General features: G+C 46.0%; 1 protein-coding gene across 1 annotated transcript; it reads right to left on the bottom strand.

Annotated features, from left to right (window-relative positions):
• Window positions 1-4,733: 4,733 nt before the first annotated feature.
• On the bottom strand, window positions 4,734-19,125 carry LOC118506165 (beta-1,4-glucuronyltransferase 1). The gene is made up of 4 exons (XM_036042936.1): window positions 18,227-19,125; window positions 15,588-16,555; window positions 12,107-12,260; window positions 4,734-5,871 (listed from the first exon to the last, which is right to left on the bottom strand). The coding sequence occupies exons 1-4, from the start codon at window positions 18,233-18,235 to the stop codon at window positions 5,578-5,580; spliced, it is 1,425 nt and encodes a 474-aa protein (XP_035898829.1). The 5' UTR covers window positions 18,236-19,125; the 3' UTR covers window positions 4,734-5,577.
• Between the last annotated feature and the right edge of the window lie 167 nt (window positions 19,126-19,292).

The following is a 19,292-nucleotide window of genomic DNA, read 5'->3' as shown; positions in this document are numbered from 1 at the left end:
GCCGAAAGAGCCACAATAAAATACCTTGTATAGCAACCGTCATAAAATGTTATACCTACCATGTGTGTCTACGGTGTAACGCCAGTCTCGCGGGTATCGTGTCTTTCGGCTAGGCATGAATCGGCCACCGAAGGAAGAAAATTCGCTGTTACCGTGTACGGGCCGACAAGGGAAAAAATCCTTTTTTTTAACGCTCGCTGGAATCTAACCCACCAGCCGGAGAAAAATAGTAAACTCATTCAATAAAAAAGGCAAACCCACCCCGAAAACTACATTTATCCATTCACCATTCACAAACACACGCACAGAGACGTACCGAGCAGCATAAAGCGATCCAGTTAGTATGGGACGCAGCACCGCCATCAGGTCGGTCGGCGGAATCGCAAACAAGGATCGCTTTTCCAATATATCTTGGCAATGAATCGAGAAATAAACGTTTGCGTAGCTAAAGTACACTAATTCATTTTTATGTTTGCTCATGTCCTGTTCGCCACTGTTCACCTAACAGGGAGGGGGGGGGGAGGATTCTGCCGGGGAACCGTAGAAAAGGGGTACGAATAAACGAATCAATAAAAAGCGACCGGCATCGATTGTGTGTGTTTGGGTACGGCGGCACGGTGGTTCGGTGCATTAGAATCGTTTTGGAAGCGCATCGGAAATCTATTATGCCACTTTCCAAGTGAACGATTGCACCGTTTGTGGTGTAGGACAAGCATTCCGAGCGGGTAAGGTGGCGCGGTATGCAAATGTAGCAATCCCCTATCACGACTCGCTGGGCAAACAATTAAGAAAAATTCTCTTTCACTGCAATCGGGAAGCGAAATGAATGAAAGCGTTGGGCCGGCTGCAACGAGGGAAAAACGGTTGTGAAAGCTTGTGTATGGCAAACTGAATGGAATCTCTTTGCAACGAGGACACATGTGGAAATGGAAACCAAAAAAAAAAAGTTTGATAGTTTTGATGAATTAGAAAAACGGGTCATTGAACGGTACGGGCTTTTATTTTGGGTAAAAATAACCCGTAAATAAAATTTGATCATTTTTCATGATTATTCTAAAAAAAACGTTCATTAATCATTTGATTTTCCTATATGGTATATTGCCCCGGTCTTAGAAAACTTCTCTGAAGCTCACATCACCTGAAAGATAGTTAAACCAAGTCCTCATTACTACTCCCTTCTAATCGACTCTTAGTTTTTCTTTGGTACGAATCAACACTATTAGAATTGGAGCTTCTGCTTCTGCTGTCTTGGCCTGCTCCTGTGCAGCACGTCTAAAAGACATGGCATGGTGTCTTGAATCTTGAAGATTCTGGCTTTGGCATGAAAAAGATCACTCTCGCTGTGGCAAAATTCTATGAGCGGCAATATAAACCTACCTCATCCTTTGTGTTTATTTGGAGAGCTCTGGAGTCGTAGCCTTAAGTCTTCAGGTTTTGTTTATCTTTAGTTGGAAAATGGCCCTACCACAGAGACATTATTTCTTGGCCTAACTACCTCTTATGCTATGCCTGCCATGTTTGACTTAATAGAAACAGAGACATTGGAGATTGCAAACAGCCGTCAAAGGAGCCTACAGAGATACTTGGAAGCTTGAGGACAACTTGCGGATTTCTAACCTTATTAACAGGAGGTAGAATTTGAAGCTAGAACTCTATCCTCAATTATGTTACCACTTTCAGAGCTGCAATGCGACTTCAGACCCCTCAGGATCACGGTTAAACAGATGATGGGTCGTAGCTTAAAAATGATCACTTGATCGCCAACGAGCCCCAGTACCTGTTGAGCTCACAACTTCGAGAACCTTGATCGATTTAGTGTCTTTGTGGCAACATTGAATATTAATTGTCAGTTAAGAACTTCAATCATTTCTTGAAGCTCTCGAGTTCCAAATCCTGCAATTTAACCCTTAGTAGAGGCCAGACTGTATATTCAAAAGCATTTGTTGAGCAATATGGTATTGTGGTCTTCAGGAACTCGAACACAAACTCACCCGTTCATAGTAGGATCATTTTCAACCGACCAACCTCTACCAACTGACTCCATCAATCTCATCAGCGTATAAAAATCACACTCCAAAAGCTTCCCGAAAACCAGATTACCTACTCCCAATGGACTCATAAGCCTCCCCGCACAGTGTAGCGTTCGAACAGTGAGATGTTAGATCATCGATGCCTAGCCTAGGAAAAACACACGGTCCAGCGATCCATCTATCTGCTGGCGGGCCCAAAACTGTGCAAACTACCAAATTGGGAATTGAAATTGGCCGTCATTCCGATTATTGCAGGCCTCGGCGGTTCTTTGCGAAAGGTGCTCGGTGCTCGATTGCGAGCGAGTGCAGTCGATTAATGGTACTAGAGAATAGTTAGACGAACTCTTTTCCTGACGCTCGCACAAGCAAAAAAAAAACGCGCGCAGCAATGGATTTTGCCAAACCAACAGCAACAACATCCACAAAAATGCACACTTTCTTGCGTTCTCGCCAGTCTTCCGGGTACTGCACCACTTCCGGTGCATCCGGTTGCTTTGCATGAAAGCGGCTTTTATGCAGCTTCGGTCGATTTTGCAACGGGGTAGTCATGCATGCGAGTGCAGATGCATTTTTTCCGTAGTTGGGGGTGATGAAAAGTGGCGATTCGGTTTTAAAACAAAAATACAACCAGTTGGACGAATCTCAATTTTGGAGTTGCTCCAAAGGCCGAACAGAAAAAAAGGCCTCTCGAAAGGGCTTTTCGTTTGATTCACTGATGCAATTCAAGCCGTGTGCCGAACAACGGGGTGAGTTTTAGTGTCTTTTTTCGCTCTCTTCCTTTCTCTCTCTGTCTTGTTGCTGGCACACTGGTCGAAAATAGGATTTCGATTGGATGAAGTTCATCGATGAAGCAAGTATTAGTTGCGGTGAATTGGTTCCGGCCCTGTTGTTTTTTTTATTCTAATACCTTCTAGCACTCGCAGCCGTTGCGTTTTGCAATAGTTTTCAAGTGTATGCAACCGGGAAGCGGATTCCATCATGCGTTCGCTTCTAGGTACGCGTGGTCGGGCGTGAAAATTCCAACATTCAGGCTTGCGTGCTGGACCGGAAAGATGCCGATAGCCGAGAGAACGCCCTGGCATGCCTTGGAGCTCGAGTTCCGGGGTTTGACCACAGCCAAGCTAACCGGCAAGCTCACACGGCAAGGAACGAGGAACTAACCCGGAGCCCCCGATACGATCGTACTGGCAGCTGGGACCAGTGCAGTGCAGGACCAACCAACGCTAAATCACCCATCGACCAAAGACGTATACCGGGCTCGGTCATTGAAAACCACATTTTAAATCAATGCACCGCCCCGGAACCTTCCGACCGGTACCGAGCTGCCAACCGTCAATTGATATTCACAAATTTCAATTAATTACACGCTTGACCCAATTTACACGCATCTTCACACAGATTAATTCGGTGTCGATGTGTCTCGCCTCGGTCACACGGGTGTTTCCGGCAGCAGTGAAGAAGTCACTCGGCTTAAGCTGCCGATGCCGAGTTTCGTACACCGATGATGAGGTGACTGTGGCGTGGTCCTCGACCTCGGTGCACGGTGCCGCTTCTGATTAGACCCGAGCCGGTCCGTCGGTCGGTCGGTCAATCGTCGTCGAAGGTGGCAGCGTTTGTGGAGCTGAATAAGTGACGATTCGATTGGTACCGGTGGAAATTATCCCACACAGGTCGTGTCACACACGCACACAGACAGGCAGTCTTGGATGGAAATCTAATTTAAATCACCTAACCCCACACGGACGGAATGTTGTCCCCACCCATCCACACAGGTCAAACCGAGGGCGTGCCTGGTCACTGGGAGCACTCAGCAGTGGATTGATGGGCACGATGAAGACATCGTTTGAATCTGTCCTGGTGCCTGGGTTGCTTTAAGTTTGCAGATGATGGAATGGAAAGAATGGTGCTTAGAGGCGTAATTTAGGCTCAATCAGTGTCCAACCCGTTTAATGCTGACTCCTTACGAAGAACGAAGCCTGTCTCCAGCTTCACCAATTGATATCTAATTTAGACCATCACAAGACCCTCCGGGCACTTTGAAGATGGAAAATGTTTTGCGAAGACGAAAATCCTCCCAGGAAGTGCTCTGATGAGATTGTGTGCATTGTTTATGAGGTTTAATAAGAGATTTGCAGACTTGCTTCCATGCCTGTATGGGCTTACGAAACTAATCCGAAACTATAGCCAAGAGCTACGCAACGTTGAATGTCTGATTGTCCCTTCTTACCTGCAACGAACCTTGATGCTCTGTACTACGTTTGGAGCATAACATTGTTGGAACAAATACTACTTATGAAGCTCTCAATTCTTCTGAGCCACTGTCTAATGCTCAATAATGGACATCCTCGGCTGGAGATATTCTAATACTTTCAGCAGGGGTGCTCTTCACTGTGACCTCATATCCCAGCATCAAAACATCTCCAAGGTCTTCGCCTGGTTCTCCAGGATACCCGGCGATCACCGGGTCCCCTGCGTGTTCTCATCCTAGTTCAAGTGCACTCAAATATCTTTCAGCCATATTGGATGATTGATCAGTAGCAGCAGTCCTCCTTTAGGTCTTGTCACATCAGCCCAATGAGGTCTCATATGTTGATGTTGAGCCTCCTTTCTCGATGTCATTTTATCTGTTCGGTCCTTTGTACACTTACCTTTGTTGACAGACCAAGATTTAACGTATAATAAATCACCACACGCAACCACGGATGAAAATTCAAAAATCGTCACATTTATTTATGGCATTTACGTACGTCACTTCCTACGGCTTACAAATTACCTATTTACAACGGACGAAAAAACATCAACAAATAAGTTTTTGCTAGGGATTAAGATGTAGTGTTTTCTTTCTTGTTTTAGCACAAAGCATAAGACTTACGTTCACATCCCTTCCCAATACGCGCGCGCGTGAGATTGAGATCAAAAGTTTTTGTTGTGGAATACACTGGCTCTAAACACAGAAGCGGAGCTTGGTAGCGTTGCTTTTCCCCCGCTTTACGTACGGGGATTATAGTTTACCATAAGGTTTAGTTTTGCAAACAGGTGACTCGTAACTGAACACGCCCTAAAACGTGAAATATAGCGCTAAACTTGGGGACGCTTCGCAAACGCGCCCCTTAAGCATACGCCCGAATGCGCTGAACAAAGAAACCGAAACGAAACGTACATAGTATTATTAAGTAGAATAGTGATAATAATTATTGCGTGCCGACAATCGGACGTCTCTCTTCTTCCCTCTCTTCTCTTTCCTTCTTTCGGTGGCACTATAAACAACACGTGGTGAACGTGAAGAGCTAGGGAAGAATGGCTTAAAAGTCGCTTCTACTTCGAACCGTACGGCATAAAGTTTACCTTGTTTGCTGGCTGGCTGCTGGCTGCTGGCTGCTGCACTGCTTGGCGATGTACACATGCACCTGCAACTTTGGGTGGTTTTTTCACCACCTATCGTGTGTTTTTGTACCGTTGCACCGTCGAGTGATGTCTTCATTTGTGATTGGTTTTGTGTATTAATTTACATGTTTTCGGTTTTGTCTGCTCCGCTCTATTGCTTTTGCTAATGCTTCTCGCCCGTGCCAGGCCCGCCGCCGGCCACTGCCTGCCCAGCGCCTGCACCCGGCCCGTGCTGCTGCTGCTGTTTGGCGGACTTCTTCGGCAGCAACATTCGCAGCGGGTCCTTGTGGTAGCGTGCAAACACCTCGCGCTTGAACACCTCGAAGTACTTGCGATTGACGTTGTTCTGACGTTCGCGCCACGCCGGACGGCTCTTCTTGTTCTGCAGGCCCCAGTGCACGGTGAACAGTGGCGTCAGCACCTGGAACTGATAGCCTGCCACAAACATTTCGTACACCTGCGATGGCGAACATCGTCCGATGGGACGTGAGAAAAGCAGAGAGAGGGAGAGAAAGAAAGAATGGGAAAACAAGTATTGCTTTTAGGCTAGATTGAGTTGAGTGCGGTTAAGCTAACGAACGATAGCATAAGCCGATTGACACGACAGCAGACCGATGAAGCCGCCCATCGGTTGTAGTTAGTAATTCTGATTGCATTGATTTCTTTATTTGCGGAAATATTTACATTGCCATTGCACAGCGGAAGCTTTCGAACAGAATAATGGGGTAAAATAGTTTTTTTTTGTCGTAGGGTCATAAATTGATGCAACTTCATAACGATCATTAAAAATCGATAAGGCTTAAATGGCTGGCGGATTAAGTGGACAGAGAGTGCGTTATAAAGTGCGTTAAAAATCATCACTTATGCAAGGGAAAAAAACTTTGAAGAATACAAAGAAAATGCGCCTAAAAGTATGCAATTACCACACAAAGAAGGCTCGCAGTCCTCAAAAGGCGCTTCAAAGGCTAACGTGAAACGTGATAATTGGAAAAACATAAATCGAGCAACGCCATCTCCGGACAGCGATTCAATAAATTCTAGCATGACGATGTGTCAGCAAACCGAAAACGGTCGTTCCAAATCCGATACTTACTCGATAAATTACATCACTCTCGCCGATAGTCATATTTCTTTACAATGTTTGCTGCCACTGCTGCCGGTACGGTTTACGGTCAGCAGTAAAGCACATAAAACAACAGTCAAGCCTGAAAAGCCCACTCCCGCCCGTCCCAGCTTGCAGCTTTTCATTGTCGGCTCTCCGAAAGGGTCACGTTTCCGTCATCATCGAAAAACAACCCACCACTGCGTTCTGCTGCTGCTGTTTGTTCTTTTTCGGGGATGGTTTCGCCCAATCGCCCATTCCATTATGCCATCTTAGAACAAAAAGGTACGCTCGGTTTGTGTCCTCGTCGTCCCGCTCGATCGTAAAACAAGCCCCAAAATCTAAACAAACCCAGCCGACGACGCATAGGCCGCGTCCGATAAACGGCTTCCGATTGGTGTCCGGGTCGAAATCTGTCGAACGGGTCGGGAAATCAATAAGAAACACGATGCATGATGCAGAAAACCGGCACGTCTACGCGTTACACGGTACATCAAACCGTTGCTGTTTGGGCTTTCCCTTACTTTGCTTTTTCCTTCTGGTGAGAGTGAAAAGCTAAAGTATGTCCTAACGCACAATGGAAAATTGCTCCATCAGGCGTAAAGATCGTCTTTTTTTTGTGTGTGGCTGCTTTACTGGAAGGCGGCTATAAAGTGGGCCAAACGGGTATCGACATTTTACGTTTAGCTTGTAATAAGAGATAACCGAAGCTGTTTGAACCAGGTTTTTTGGACTTTGATAAATGGGTTCTAGGGTCTCTCCAAACATTTCCTAATTTCCTCTAATATGTTCTAGTTTTGCAACTAAAATACTATTCAAAAATCATTCAACAAACAAGTAAGGACATCGCCAAAAATTCAGCATCACAAGCAGAAACAATATTATTAATTTTATCACTAGATGACGCCCATTCTTATGCAATTCGCATTACACGATATTGCTGAATCCACATTACTGAGGAGTATTACGATGTTTGGTGCGGTATTTTCATTTAAAATAAATATTTACCAAACTTCAGATAGAAAATATATTTAGCTCTAAGCGAGCACAGCGACATCTCTTCAAATATGTTTATCAAAAAAGACAGAAAATTTATTTGAGTTACTGCACTCCGTACCGTTCCACTATCAAAACAATTTCGTCAAGTAACGATATGTATTCCAACGCGTTACTGCACGCCTGCCCCGTAAAGCAAACAACGTACCACTATCTGTAATGTGACAGAAATTGAATCATATAATATTTATTGGTGCAAAATGCCAAACCTCTTGCCAAACAAACTGTTCCGTGGTTCTGTGGTGGGGTTGGATTTTATTTTTGTCGGGTCGGGATTTTTACGTTCCAAAGGCCTCCTGGCAGAACCCCAGAAATAACAAAACCGTCCCCGAGAAGGATGTGAACGCAAACGAGAGGACACTGGCCGGAGAATTATGAAGCTCGAGCTCGAGGGATCTCTGGACGGCTACGAACACTTACCATCTCATCACTTAACGGCTGGCTAGCTGCTTCTTGTGTATTCAAACGCCAAGCGCACATAAAGTGCTATTTGGTGAAATTTAAGAACGGAACGCACTGAGCGAAGATGATGTCGCTTGCGAATGGGCAAAGTGTCCGTGTGTCAGGTTCGGTTCACACGAGTCGGCCTAAGCAGGTCAAAGCAATGGTTTTAATATAGTTTTTATCAATTCCAAACACGCGCTAGTTAAATGTGCTCCACTGCGAGGGAAATGGGAAATCACAAACTCCATCCCTGCACCATCCAACCCGGGCAAGCACGAGAGAGAGAAGGACCAACACTACACGTATCGGCAGGGAAAAGCCATAGGAGCACTAGTGCTGCTCCCGCAGTTTAATCTAAGCTGCAAAAAACATGGACCAAAAAATTGGAACGAGTGGGCTTCCAATTTCTGGTCCTACTGGTCCGACGGACGGACTGAATTCTCCTTGCTTCATACACTGCGATTACACAGGGAAGTGAGTCGACACGGCCAAAAAGGGTTAAGAATCTTACCTCCACTAAAGAGATCATCAGTATTCACCGAGTCGGGAATGTCCCGGGTCCCGGGAAGTTCTTGTTTTTGGGCAATTGAGGGAAGGACGTTTTTATCGTCAGCTTGCTGGCGATATGCTGTCCTTTCCCGGTTATTGCTTTAGCAGCGCACAAGCTCGAGACGAGATTCTTCGTGTATTGGAAATCTGTTTTTTCTTGTTCCCAACACTGACACTTTATGACACCAAACCCAAACGATGGTGACCTGAGAACAACCCACGCCCACCACCGATGGTGGTGGCATTATCGGAAAATTATCGAATAAAAAAAAGGTCAACGGCGTCAATGGTTGTTGCGTTGTCATGGAATTGCGGAGACCGGGGAGGTATGCGATCCCGAAAAAAAAGATCGGCCCACCCCGGTAAGCGGTGAAATAATAATTGGATTTTTAAATTATTCATGTAAGCTGATTGGAAGGCGGGTAAAATCAAATAAACTTTGCTTGATCGAATCGAAGCGTTTGCGTGCCGGCAAAAGGGGGGAATATGGTGGTAATGGCGAAATCTGCAAAACAACAATTCAATTGCAAAAAACACTGCCCCAGTTGCGTTCGTTGGTCTAAAAATAATCTTTGTGAAGTTCATGCGGCTTAGTATGGGACGTTCTAAGGTCTGTTGTTTCGAAGATTGTTCATAAATAATAAAAAACCCAAATAAAGATTACCCATGGCGAGCTGTTGGATTGGGGGCCTCGAAATTTCTTTACGCCTGTGCTTAGGCAATCTGCGTCACACGTGCTTATAGAATCGGCATAAGTACTAGCTGTCGTTTTACTTAGTTTACTACTCAAACAACTACTACTTCAGATGCGAATTGAGGGATACAGATTATCCGTTATTGTTTGGGAACTGTAGCAGAATTCTCTCTTTTATCGGGCGTTACAACCGCTTCGTAATACCTCGATACCGCTCAAGGTGTAGCGCCTTCGTATGTCAATGCTTTATCCCGGTTGTTCTGGCGGACATATCGATGCCATCACTCCATCTCAGTTTGGGCCTACCACGCCTCCTGTTTTCGTATGGACGGCCTAAACGGACTTTACGAGCTAGGTCGTCCGGTACTATTCTCATTACATGAGCAGCCACCGGAGCCAGGCGAATCTAAATCACTGCACAATGTGAAAATCATCTTACAGCTCATGGAGCGCGTCATTATAGCGTTCACAAGAAGGACCGAAAATTGTTTGGAATGTTCTTTAAGGCAACTAGATTTAAATTATGAATCTAAATCAACATCTCCATATTCAAAGAGCTGTCTTTTGACACGACTTTGGACCTTCTTTTATCTTCTTTAGATTGTTTTTATCATTAGGCCAAAAGAAATTTCAAGCGAGAAGCTCATGAAGTATATGATGCATTGGATATAGATTGACACTTCACACGGATTACCAAATTATTTGAAAACGCGGTGCAAAAAAGTCTGAAGTCACGAATTATCTGTTTGCGCCTACATTTAGGCAATCTGCCACACACAAACCTTAAGTCTCAACATCATCGTTAGGGCGCGAAAAATGGCTGTTTGTTACTCGTAATTTCTCTTTTCTTATAAACAAGCAACTACTTTATATTGTATGCTACATTTCCAACTAAATTACTTCACCATAATGGTTACATATTTAATTTACCTCTCTCACGCACTCTCATCTCTGTGTTGCTATTCCTGGGAAAGCTTATTTCAGGGATGTGATACTGCTCATCATCATCAACGGTGCATTCCGAGTGAAAATGCGCTTGTCACCCGTCATATTATGACAACTACTTTCACCAGCATTTGCATAGTAATGAAAATTATAAACTCATGCTCAGGCAACGGCTCCACGGCCTGGATTAAGACGAAAAGTCGCGAGCTGTTTTTTCCACGAATGCTGTACTAACGTGTAACACATCATGTCCCAAATGGCCTCAAATGCACTGACAAACTACCCAAACGCAGACACTCACAGCAACGTTCGTAATTAACCGAAAATAAAAAGCTGAAAACCCAGAAAGAATCAGGCGTAAATATAGTAAAAAGCAGAATAATTCTGAGAAGCGGAAGCTCAGGGCCTCTTCATACCATAAACTACCCGAACCGGGTGGAATGTTTCGTTGGTGAAAATTCTACAATTGTCTGCGGCTGGCACCGAGTACTTCCGGCTTACAGATTTAGCCTGCCGCTTTTCCCTCGCTTTTCCAGTGCGGGAATGAAATACGAACCGAAATCAAGCCACCCATCAGCGCCACAGTCCCACCACCAACCGGCGAGGATGCAGCCGTTAGAGACAGACAGAAAAAAAACCCCAGCTCGAGCGTATGCAGCTTCATCCAGGCGTGAAACTAATTTCCATAGCCAATTTGCAATCGTCGAAAGTGTGCAACCGAAGCGGCGAGTGAAAAACGCACAAGTACGGCGATTTGTCTTGCTCAAGCAGCTCGCACCCAACCCATCGGTGTACTCCAGGCACCCGAAAAGCCCGGATTCTGCCAACGCTACGGAAAAAAAGATAGCCCACTTCCCCGCTGTGCGGCGTCGATGCGTGCGATCGCAGCGTAGAAACTCGCGGAAAACTCACGCCGCTGGGAAGTATGGCGCTTCAAAGCGGAACTTTTAATTTTCAAACCCGGGTGCGTACACCGGGCCGAGATTATCTTGCCGAAGCGGGACTGGCACCGGGCACGATGCCGAACACTTTGGCTTAAGTTGCCAAGTCGCCGTTCCCAGCCTACTGCCCGCGAGCACAGATGATTTATGCGTTGGATGGAAATTTCTCCAGAATCAATGAACCGGTTGATGTTTGAAATGCGTTCGTGGCTGGAGCTGGAGCGAGCAATAAAAAAAAAAGGTGAGCTTCTTTCGCCGGGAGCTTCTGCCGCGGACAACAATTAATTTCTGTAGCTTCACCACACTGTTCCTGCTGAAGATGCTGTGGTGCTTGGGCGGATGGAGGGAGGGCAGGTATGTGAAGAGAGAGAGAGAGGCGTTATGGCCAGGGCTTAAAGCACCAATCCGATTATTGGATCGGAAAGAGCCGTTTTTGATGTTATTGCAAGTTTGCTGTTTTTCGGCTAAAGTTTCCTTTGGTCGTCGTCGATAGGGTATAACGGGGTTCTACTTTTCCCATGTCCAGAAGGTGAAAAAGCCTTCAATTCTTTTCGCAATTTCCTTGAAGGACTACATTTTTTAAATACATCTCAGAATCCTTTTTTTGTCGTGGAGCCTCACAAACACACGAAATACAGTAGCCGGTAATAAATATGTTCCAGAGCTTCGATTTTCTTCCACGGAACTAGCTTGCGCCCAAAAAAAAAATTATTTAAAAGATTTGTAGCTAAATAAATGAAAGTTGTACAATTTTTCATTACAAAAATGGCTCGATTTGCATCTGGAGCACATGAGAACACCTCAGAAAGGGAAATTGCTTATCTAAAACATATTTAATAGTTCGTCTTACCATACTTACGCAATTTTATTTAACGCTCCATTCCATTTAAGTAGTCTCAGAACATTTAATACACCTCTCCCTCCCTTCTCCCCTTTTCCTCCACCCACCCTAACCACTTACCTGCGTATTGCGCGTGTAACCATAGCCGAGGAAACGTTCGTCGTGCGGCGGTACCGTGTCGGGTGCAACATAAAACGGTTCATAAAGAAACTCAAAGTTCGTCACATTGTGCGACACCTTCGTTTCGTCGCTTTCGGTAACGTCTGCCTGCCACCTGTGAAGCAAACAACAAAAAAACCAGATATGAACATTTCGTTAACTATACAGCGCATAAAGTCGTGTCGAAAACCTGCCGAGCCCGTCATCGCTTCATAAGACCAGTTCATCGATCATTAACCGATTAAAACTTCTCAAAAACTGGTCGTAAAAATGCGTGCAATTACGGTGGATGCCCTTCTGTGCTGTTGATGCTGGGTGGTTGGGCAACTTCCAACATCCAACGATACCTTGCTATCTTCTGGGAGGCTATTTTTCACAGCCAGACCGACCTACCATCAGCGTAAGTGAGGGTAAAATTATGCGATCGATGTTGTAAAAATCCATTGTTCGAACAGCTCGTTTCTTGCGGGAAGGTATTAAAATCTGGGTTAAGAATATTTTCCTTCCGAGACGCCTTCCTCGCCAAAGGTCTCGCACTGGTTTTCTCGCCCCATTACCCGACGACTTATTGCTTTCGTGGTCTTCCCATCGTTAAACACAAAAAAAACCTCCCGAGAAAAAAGCCTCCCTTTAGCGAAAAACGGTTGTGTTTGTGTTGTGGTCCCATGTGTCAGTTTTGCCCCGAGCGAGCACATTACGCCTCACGCCACATGAAAATCAAAGCATCTCATCTTTTACGAGCTCTTAAATTAGAGAACTTATTTGAAGGGGCGAGTTACCCAAAACGCAACGGTGCCGTCTTTGTCCGCTCCCAGGATGCTGCCACCGAGCAGCAAGAATAAACCGCAAACGAACCGATGAGTAACGCATATAGCTACGCATAGCGGCACTTGACAAAACGAGAGAGAGAGAGAGGGAGAGACGTTTGGTGAAGGGAAAAAGGTGCGTTTGGACGAGTTTGGTGCTCGGTAGTGTCCATGCCAACACATCGAGGACACATAAATTATCGTAAAGAAATCTTTACTTTGAACCAGTCAGTCGCGCAACTTTGCCGCCAATTTTGACTACCGGAAATGGTCACGGTGTTACTATGGGACCGGTTAAGATCCAAATTCGGTGAAAATTCGTATCGAGAATTTACTGTAATAAATCACTGACTATTATTCCTTGCTTGGCTCAAGTACTAGGCGCCTCCACCAGTACACACCACGTGAGACAAGTGATCGTATTTTCTACTGGAATTGGAATAAAAAATCTATTTCTTTGAAGGGAAGGAATAATTTATTAAAATTCGTGTGAAATCCTCTTTGAGTTTAGTTTGGTTTTTTATGAAAAATATATTAAAAGAATTAACCGAGCTCACCCGGGATAAGGTGCCCTTTCACGGTTTGGAGAAGGAAATGTCTCCAAACCATCGTAAATTGTACTTATATTTGTAATTTAGCTTTAAGCAATACGGCCAGGCCGTTCATTATGAATAAAAAATATATATGAAAAGCATTGTACCCATACCATCCCATTTATTCAACCGAACCACACCAATCTCTTCAAACCATTTTATTTAAAGCTCAAGTGACTTCAACATTTATAAGGGTTATCCCAGTAAAAAAATGAGCTATAAGCCAAATTCAACTTTAACCAGAGTAGTTTCTGGAAGAATTTATTTTGTGTGCTACATCTCACAGCAAAAAGTCTGGGGCAGTTGATTTTGTCCAGATTTTAACCACCTTCACCCCATAGTGCGCTGGCGTCAAATGAGATATGAAGATATTATCGTGTCTGGTTTGTGCTTCCCTAAGAGTTCTCCGGTCGCCAGCGTTGAAATTCCGGCAGAAGGTTCGTTTAATGGCTTAATTGTTTAATGGTGGCAGAAACGTACATAAACCTGCCAAACGATCAAACTGAAATCAAAAAGTTTTTTTTTCGCGAGGAAACTCGGCAAGGATGCACAACTCTATCATTGAATATTATTGTTTTAGTTTGCGAAGATATTTTACGTGATGCTTCAAACACACAGAGGTTGAGAAGATGGACAAGATAAAGGGGAAAACAACACGTTTCTTGCTCATCGTTTCGATTTGTTAACAATCAACGCCCAACATTCATGGATGCCGTTCCTTCACGCACACACACACACACATTCATCTAATGCTCTACGCAAGACAATCAATTACATTGCCGGTACCGATAATGGTCGCAAAAGGGTACGACCACACATACACACAGCAAACCCTCACCGCCAGACACGTAATAAGCAAAATTAAATCCTTTTTCGTCCTGACTCTTCCATCCCGTGGCAAACCGGCGCCCGTCCGGAGACCCTACCGACAAAGGATCGAGTGATGAATACCACGCAGTCACACGTACGGTTCTCACTTTTAGCACGATTGCAACCATCAGCTTGTTTTATTGCCTTACCGCTCTTACCCAGCGCCGGGTAGCTTCCATTTTATTGCACGCCATTCGCATACGCCCGTCCAGCGCTGGCCACATTTGTGGACAGATCCGTCTCCGTCAGATTCATCTTCTCTAACCGATCGGCGTTCCGTTGCAACGCTACGTACGACTGCGAACGTACGCCGAACACCTTCCCGTGTTGAATGTTATCGAGCTACACCGACTTCCACACGTTCGCCCAGTAAAGTACATACGTCACGCGAACAAGGACCGCCCGATTCCTACCTTTCCCTCTCTCTCTAGAATTAATGATTGCATCAGAAGCGATGATAAATAACGCCGGAGTGCAAATGGCCCTTGCAATAATAAATCTTGCTTGTGCCTCTTCACGCACCGTCGATCGTGAAAATCGAACCGAAGTGATTGTTACATGAAATAAATGAATAAACAGTCATTTGCACCACACACCACACTGGAGGGGTGGCGGGAGGGTAGAGCAGGAGCAAGAGGAGGAGGGTTAGGGTAGTTGCAATCACAATTGCGCGCGGTAACGAAGCTGAGCTGAGCCCCGAGTCGGTGGATAAGCACTCATAAAATCCTGGCCACTTGTCATGAGACAGTAAAATCAATTTACTTCCTCTCGCTGGTTTTATGGGACGGCAGCAGGCACCAGCTCGCCTAAATGACGCTCTATAAATCCTAGGCTAGTTGTGCTGGCGAGGTGGCGTGGCTTTTTGGGTGATTGATATTAAGATTAACACGCTAGCATCTAATTCGGATGGAATTGTTAGTTGTAACGAGAGTAAGTGATGGTATGGAAGCTGGCCTAGCAGCAAGAGATTCAGTTAAAATGTGTTGAAGAACCAATGAGTTGAAGGTCTTATAAGGATCTTCGTTGACTCTTCTCCAACCACCACCAACCTTCCCTAGGGAACCTAGAGATCCTAGACCCTAGCGGACGTTCGCAGTTCTGAAGAGTTTTACTAGATCTTCAATTATATCCAGTGATGTGGTCATAAGGAATAGAAACAAGAACCTTACTTACCGCGAAAAGTTCGTCGCAAACTGGTTGTAGATAAACACCTTGTGATGGAACGGTCTCGCCAGGCCCTTGTTCGCCAGCCGTATCAGGTCAGTCTTATTCCGCGGGAACCGTACCCGCTCGTCCAGCTCGTACGTCGGCACGACGAACGCGGTCAGGTGGTGCGGTTTCTGCTTTCGCAAAAACTTGTCCAGCTGCTCGGCAAAGTTCACGCTCGGCACAATGTCCACGTCGGTCAGAAACACGTGGCTGCTCTGGCAGCCCTTCCGGGCCACATTGCGCAGATGGTTCTGCGGGTACGGATTCTTGATCCGCCACTTGCTCGTGTCCGGTTTGCGCAGCTTGAGCAGATCGTTCAGGGTCGCTTCCGGTTTGGCACAATCGAACTTGGTGAAATCGCTTACGTGTACACTCTTCAGATGCGTTGGAGCACGCTCCTTTGGCAGCACCAGATGAAAGCTGACCCGTTCCCGGATCGGTCGAAAGCAGGCCCGCAGGTAGGACAGATAGATCTGCAGCAGGTACAGCTCATCGTTGCCGGCCGCGAAGATCGCGGTCGAGATGGGACCGGACCAGTGGTGGGACACCTGGACGAGCGAGTAGATCTTCTCCAGCGAGCTTTGCGTCGCCAGACACACGCTGTAGCTGTCCGACAGCTCCGGGAAGCGTTCACCGACGACGGCAAAGTCGAACACCTTGTACAGTCGCCGTGTGTCCCAGCGCCCGAGCCGCAGATCCAGCCCGGAGAAGACAGCCTTATCCGTACTGTTGGCAAGGCTCTCGGCCAGCACGTACTCCAGGCAGGTGGCGGGCGTTAGCATTGGGGCTCGCGGGACCATCGAAACTCCCTCGTCCACACTGCTGCTGTACTGGTTGCAATCGCCGCTGTGCAGCAGCCGCACCGTAAGGAACACATTGGACAGCGTTAGCGCTAGCACGCTTGCAATACTGAGATTCCAGAGGCGGCATGTCTGTGGATGGTTGGGAAATGAAACAAAAAGGGAAGATGAGCCATAATTTCGAGGCCTTCAAGGTGTTCTGTCAACACCCGAAAAACGCTACTCTTCACGCACGTCATCGTTAGGCAAAGTAAATATTGTCACAGTTAACTAATCGAACAAAATTCCTACCACGGTTCCCACTTTCTTTGCCTTATTTCATTACAGCACCATTTCGGCCCGTAATCTTATTTTCGATTATTTCCACCTTCAAATAATCATCCATCGAATGATTGCTTTTCCGTGCCTGGACGAACAAATGGAGCAGCCTTGAGGACACCGAAAGAAAAAAAAGGAAACCCGACAGGACAACTGTTGCATAATTTATGTGAACCCATCCTAAGATTTTTATCCCTTCCGACCTTCCGACACCGCGAAACACCGTGGATCCACGGGACGACTAATCAAAATGCAAAGCAGACCAACCTCGGGCAGACTCTTCCTTACATTCCCGAAATGCGGAAACTCACACCACCGCAACCCGCTGCTGCACCGGGCCGGGCAAAACAACGAAACACCCCCGAGGACCGGGAAAAAACATGCCCGACCTGCCGGCTCAAAGTTTCCACCAGGTGAACAAGTCATGCCACGACTGATCATCGCGGGATTATTCAAACACCCGGCTGTCGCATTCGTTGAATAATTCAGCGCCGACTTTGCAAGCTTTCGGCTCTCACTTTCTCTCTCGGGCTCTTCTCTTTTTCTAGCAAAACCGCCTCCCTCCAAAAACGCTTTATTGTCAGTGGGCCCTCCAACCGGGGGATGGGAGGGGAAAATATTTTATCCCACGGCACGGTGAAAGAATTATGAAACGCGATTAGTCATTCTTGCATTATTTAATTTCGCGCGACAGAATGAAAACATAGATGGGTGCCAGGTGTGGCGCACTGGGGGGTGTTGTTTGAGGCGTCACATTTATCAATCAGGATTATCGAGCAGGTAATTTTCACTCACAATGCGCCCTGATACGGGGGGTTGGATCACTCAAACAGTCAACAGGGACCGAGCCTACGCACTGAGCGTGTGGGACCCATCAATCGGGTACGCGGTGACTCATAAATCAGCTGCCCAAGAATCTCTTGCTCACCGGAGAAACATCTTGGCTGCAGGAGATTCATCTTGGTTTATTAAAATAGAATCATCACGTTGGTAGCCACCGAGGCCTTCAATTTGATTGTACGCGCGATTTGAAGTGTCATTAGGAACTCCATGCCCCGGGAACATGTGACGTTAGGAACTCCAGATAACGTTGACGTTTTTAGGAGATAAGTAATGAACCTGCCAGGCGGAACTTATTGCCTTTTTACTTCAGCTATTGTAACAGAGATGTAATATGCCTGTTAAGTTGCTGGTTTGAGTGGAGGTCATCAAGACCTTCAGTGTCAACACTCTACCAATACTCTAATGTTTTTAAGTTCTGCTGAAGGTCTGCTGAAGGTCCTTGAACTCTAAAATTTGAACAATCTGTCTTGAAGGTCATTGTACACGACAATAGCCTAAATGTTGGAATACTTTGCTAAGAAGGAAGTATTATAGAGCCCATCCGGACTTAAACTCTACACATCGCTTATGTTCCCTTCTCTGCTCTCTGAGGGAACGTCACTCCACCTCAACTATTTACAAACAAATCCACCAGCGCCTTACCTGAAACATTGATTACGATTGCTGTTCTACTACTAGCGGCACAACGGCGAAAAACAAAACGATCATCACTTGATCTCGCCGCCGGAAGGAATTTTCACCCTGCTTCCACGCTTCCGGATGACGCAAACGTCCTTAATCTGCACGTGGTGTTTTCGCTCTCGTAGCCACCGTCCTGCTTCGTACATTAGCACGCACCGATTGGTTCACGGTTCTCCAGAATCAACTCACACCGTGCACCGAACCGTACGGCAGCACCAGTTGTAACAAACCATTCTGCTGGAGCACGCGAACCTTAGCGTCTGAATTATTATCTACGGTCGCATTAATATTGCAGCCCGATATTGCTTTCCGCTGATGGAATCATTTATTTTTGAAGCGCCTGCCGATGCCGCTGCATGTAATCACGGCCAACCGCAATACGTCAACGATAAGGGAAAATCAATTTATCGATCGATGTACGATGCACTCGCTTTCCTGCGGGGGCTAGAGCTCTGCTTTTCTTGAGACCGTTTGTGGAGGGAGGAGCGTCCTCCAGAACGTGCCCGTCTGGTGTTCGGTATCCGGGGTTTTAGGTCACTTTTATTAGATTTCAAGGTGTCCCGTCCAAGGACTTTTGTGGCTGTGGCTGATGGCGTTATCGGGAGCAGGTTGCACTGTTGTGTTTACTTTTTTTTGCACCGTGTTGTATTCGCTCAATTCACCTCACCAGAGACCACAACGAGCAATACTTATTGTCACAGCCACACGCCAAACACTATCACAAATAGCTGTTCACTCGAGGAAAACCTAATCGGTTGGCAAAAGTGCTTAATTTTCCCAAAACCATAAACCCGAACGTGCACGCCTTTATTTTCGTTTCCACCTTTTGACAATTCGCACTGACAACACACAGATTGCAGGGTACGGGATGCTTGGAAAACAAGAAAACAACAACCATCGGGGGATATTTTCCAGCTGTCAAAAGTGCAATCCTTTTCGCGACGCTCGGAAAATATCCCTTCGCAAGATGGCGCGTGCGCACACACAGGAAGACCATCTTTCCAACAGATGATTCCGATGGTTGATG

This window comes from Anopheles stephensi, chromosome 2 (assembly GCF_013141755.1).
Source record: "Anopheles stephensi strain Indian chromosome 2, UCI_ANSTEP_V1.0, whole genome shotgun sequence".
Lineage (NCBI taxonomy): Eukaryota > Metazoa > Arthropoda > Insecta > Diptera > Culicidae > Anopheles > Anopheles stephensi.
The sequence above is the reverse complement of the archived record's forward strand: the minus strand, read 5'-3'. Positions and strand labels throughout refer to the sequence as shown.

Coding starts and splice junctions, on each gene's coding strand:
- LOC118506165 (XM_036042936.1), bottom strand. Junction 12,261..15,587: donor TTTGCGACGAACTTTTCGCG/GTAAGTAAGGTT, acceptor TTTGCTTCACAG/GTGGCAGGCAGACGTTACCG. Junction 5,872..12,106: donor GTTACACGCGCAATACGCAG/GTAAGTGGTTAG, acceptor TCGCCATCGCAG/GTGTACGAAATGTTTGTGGC.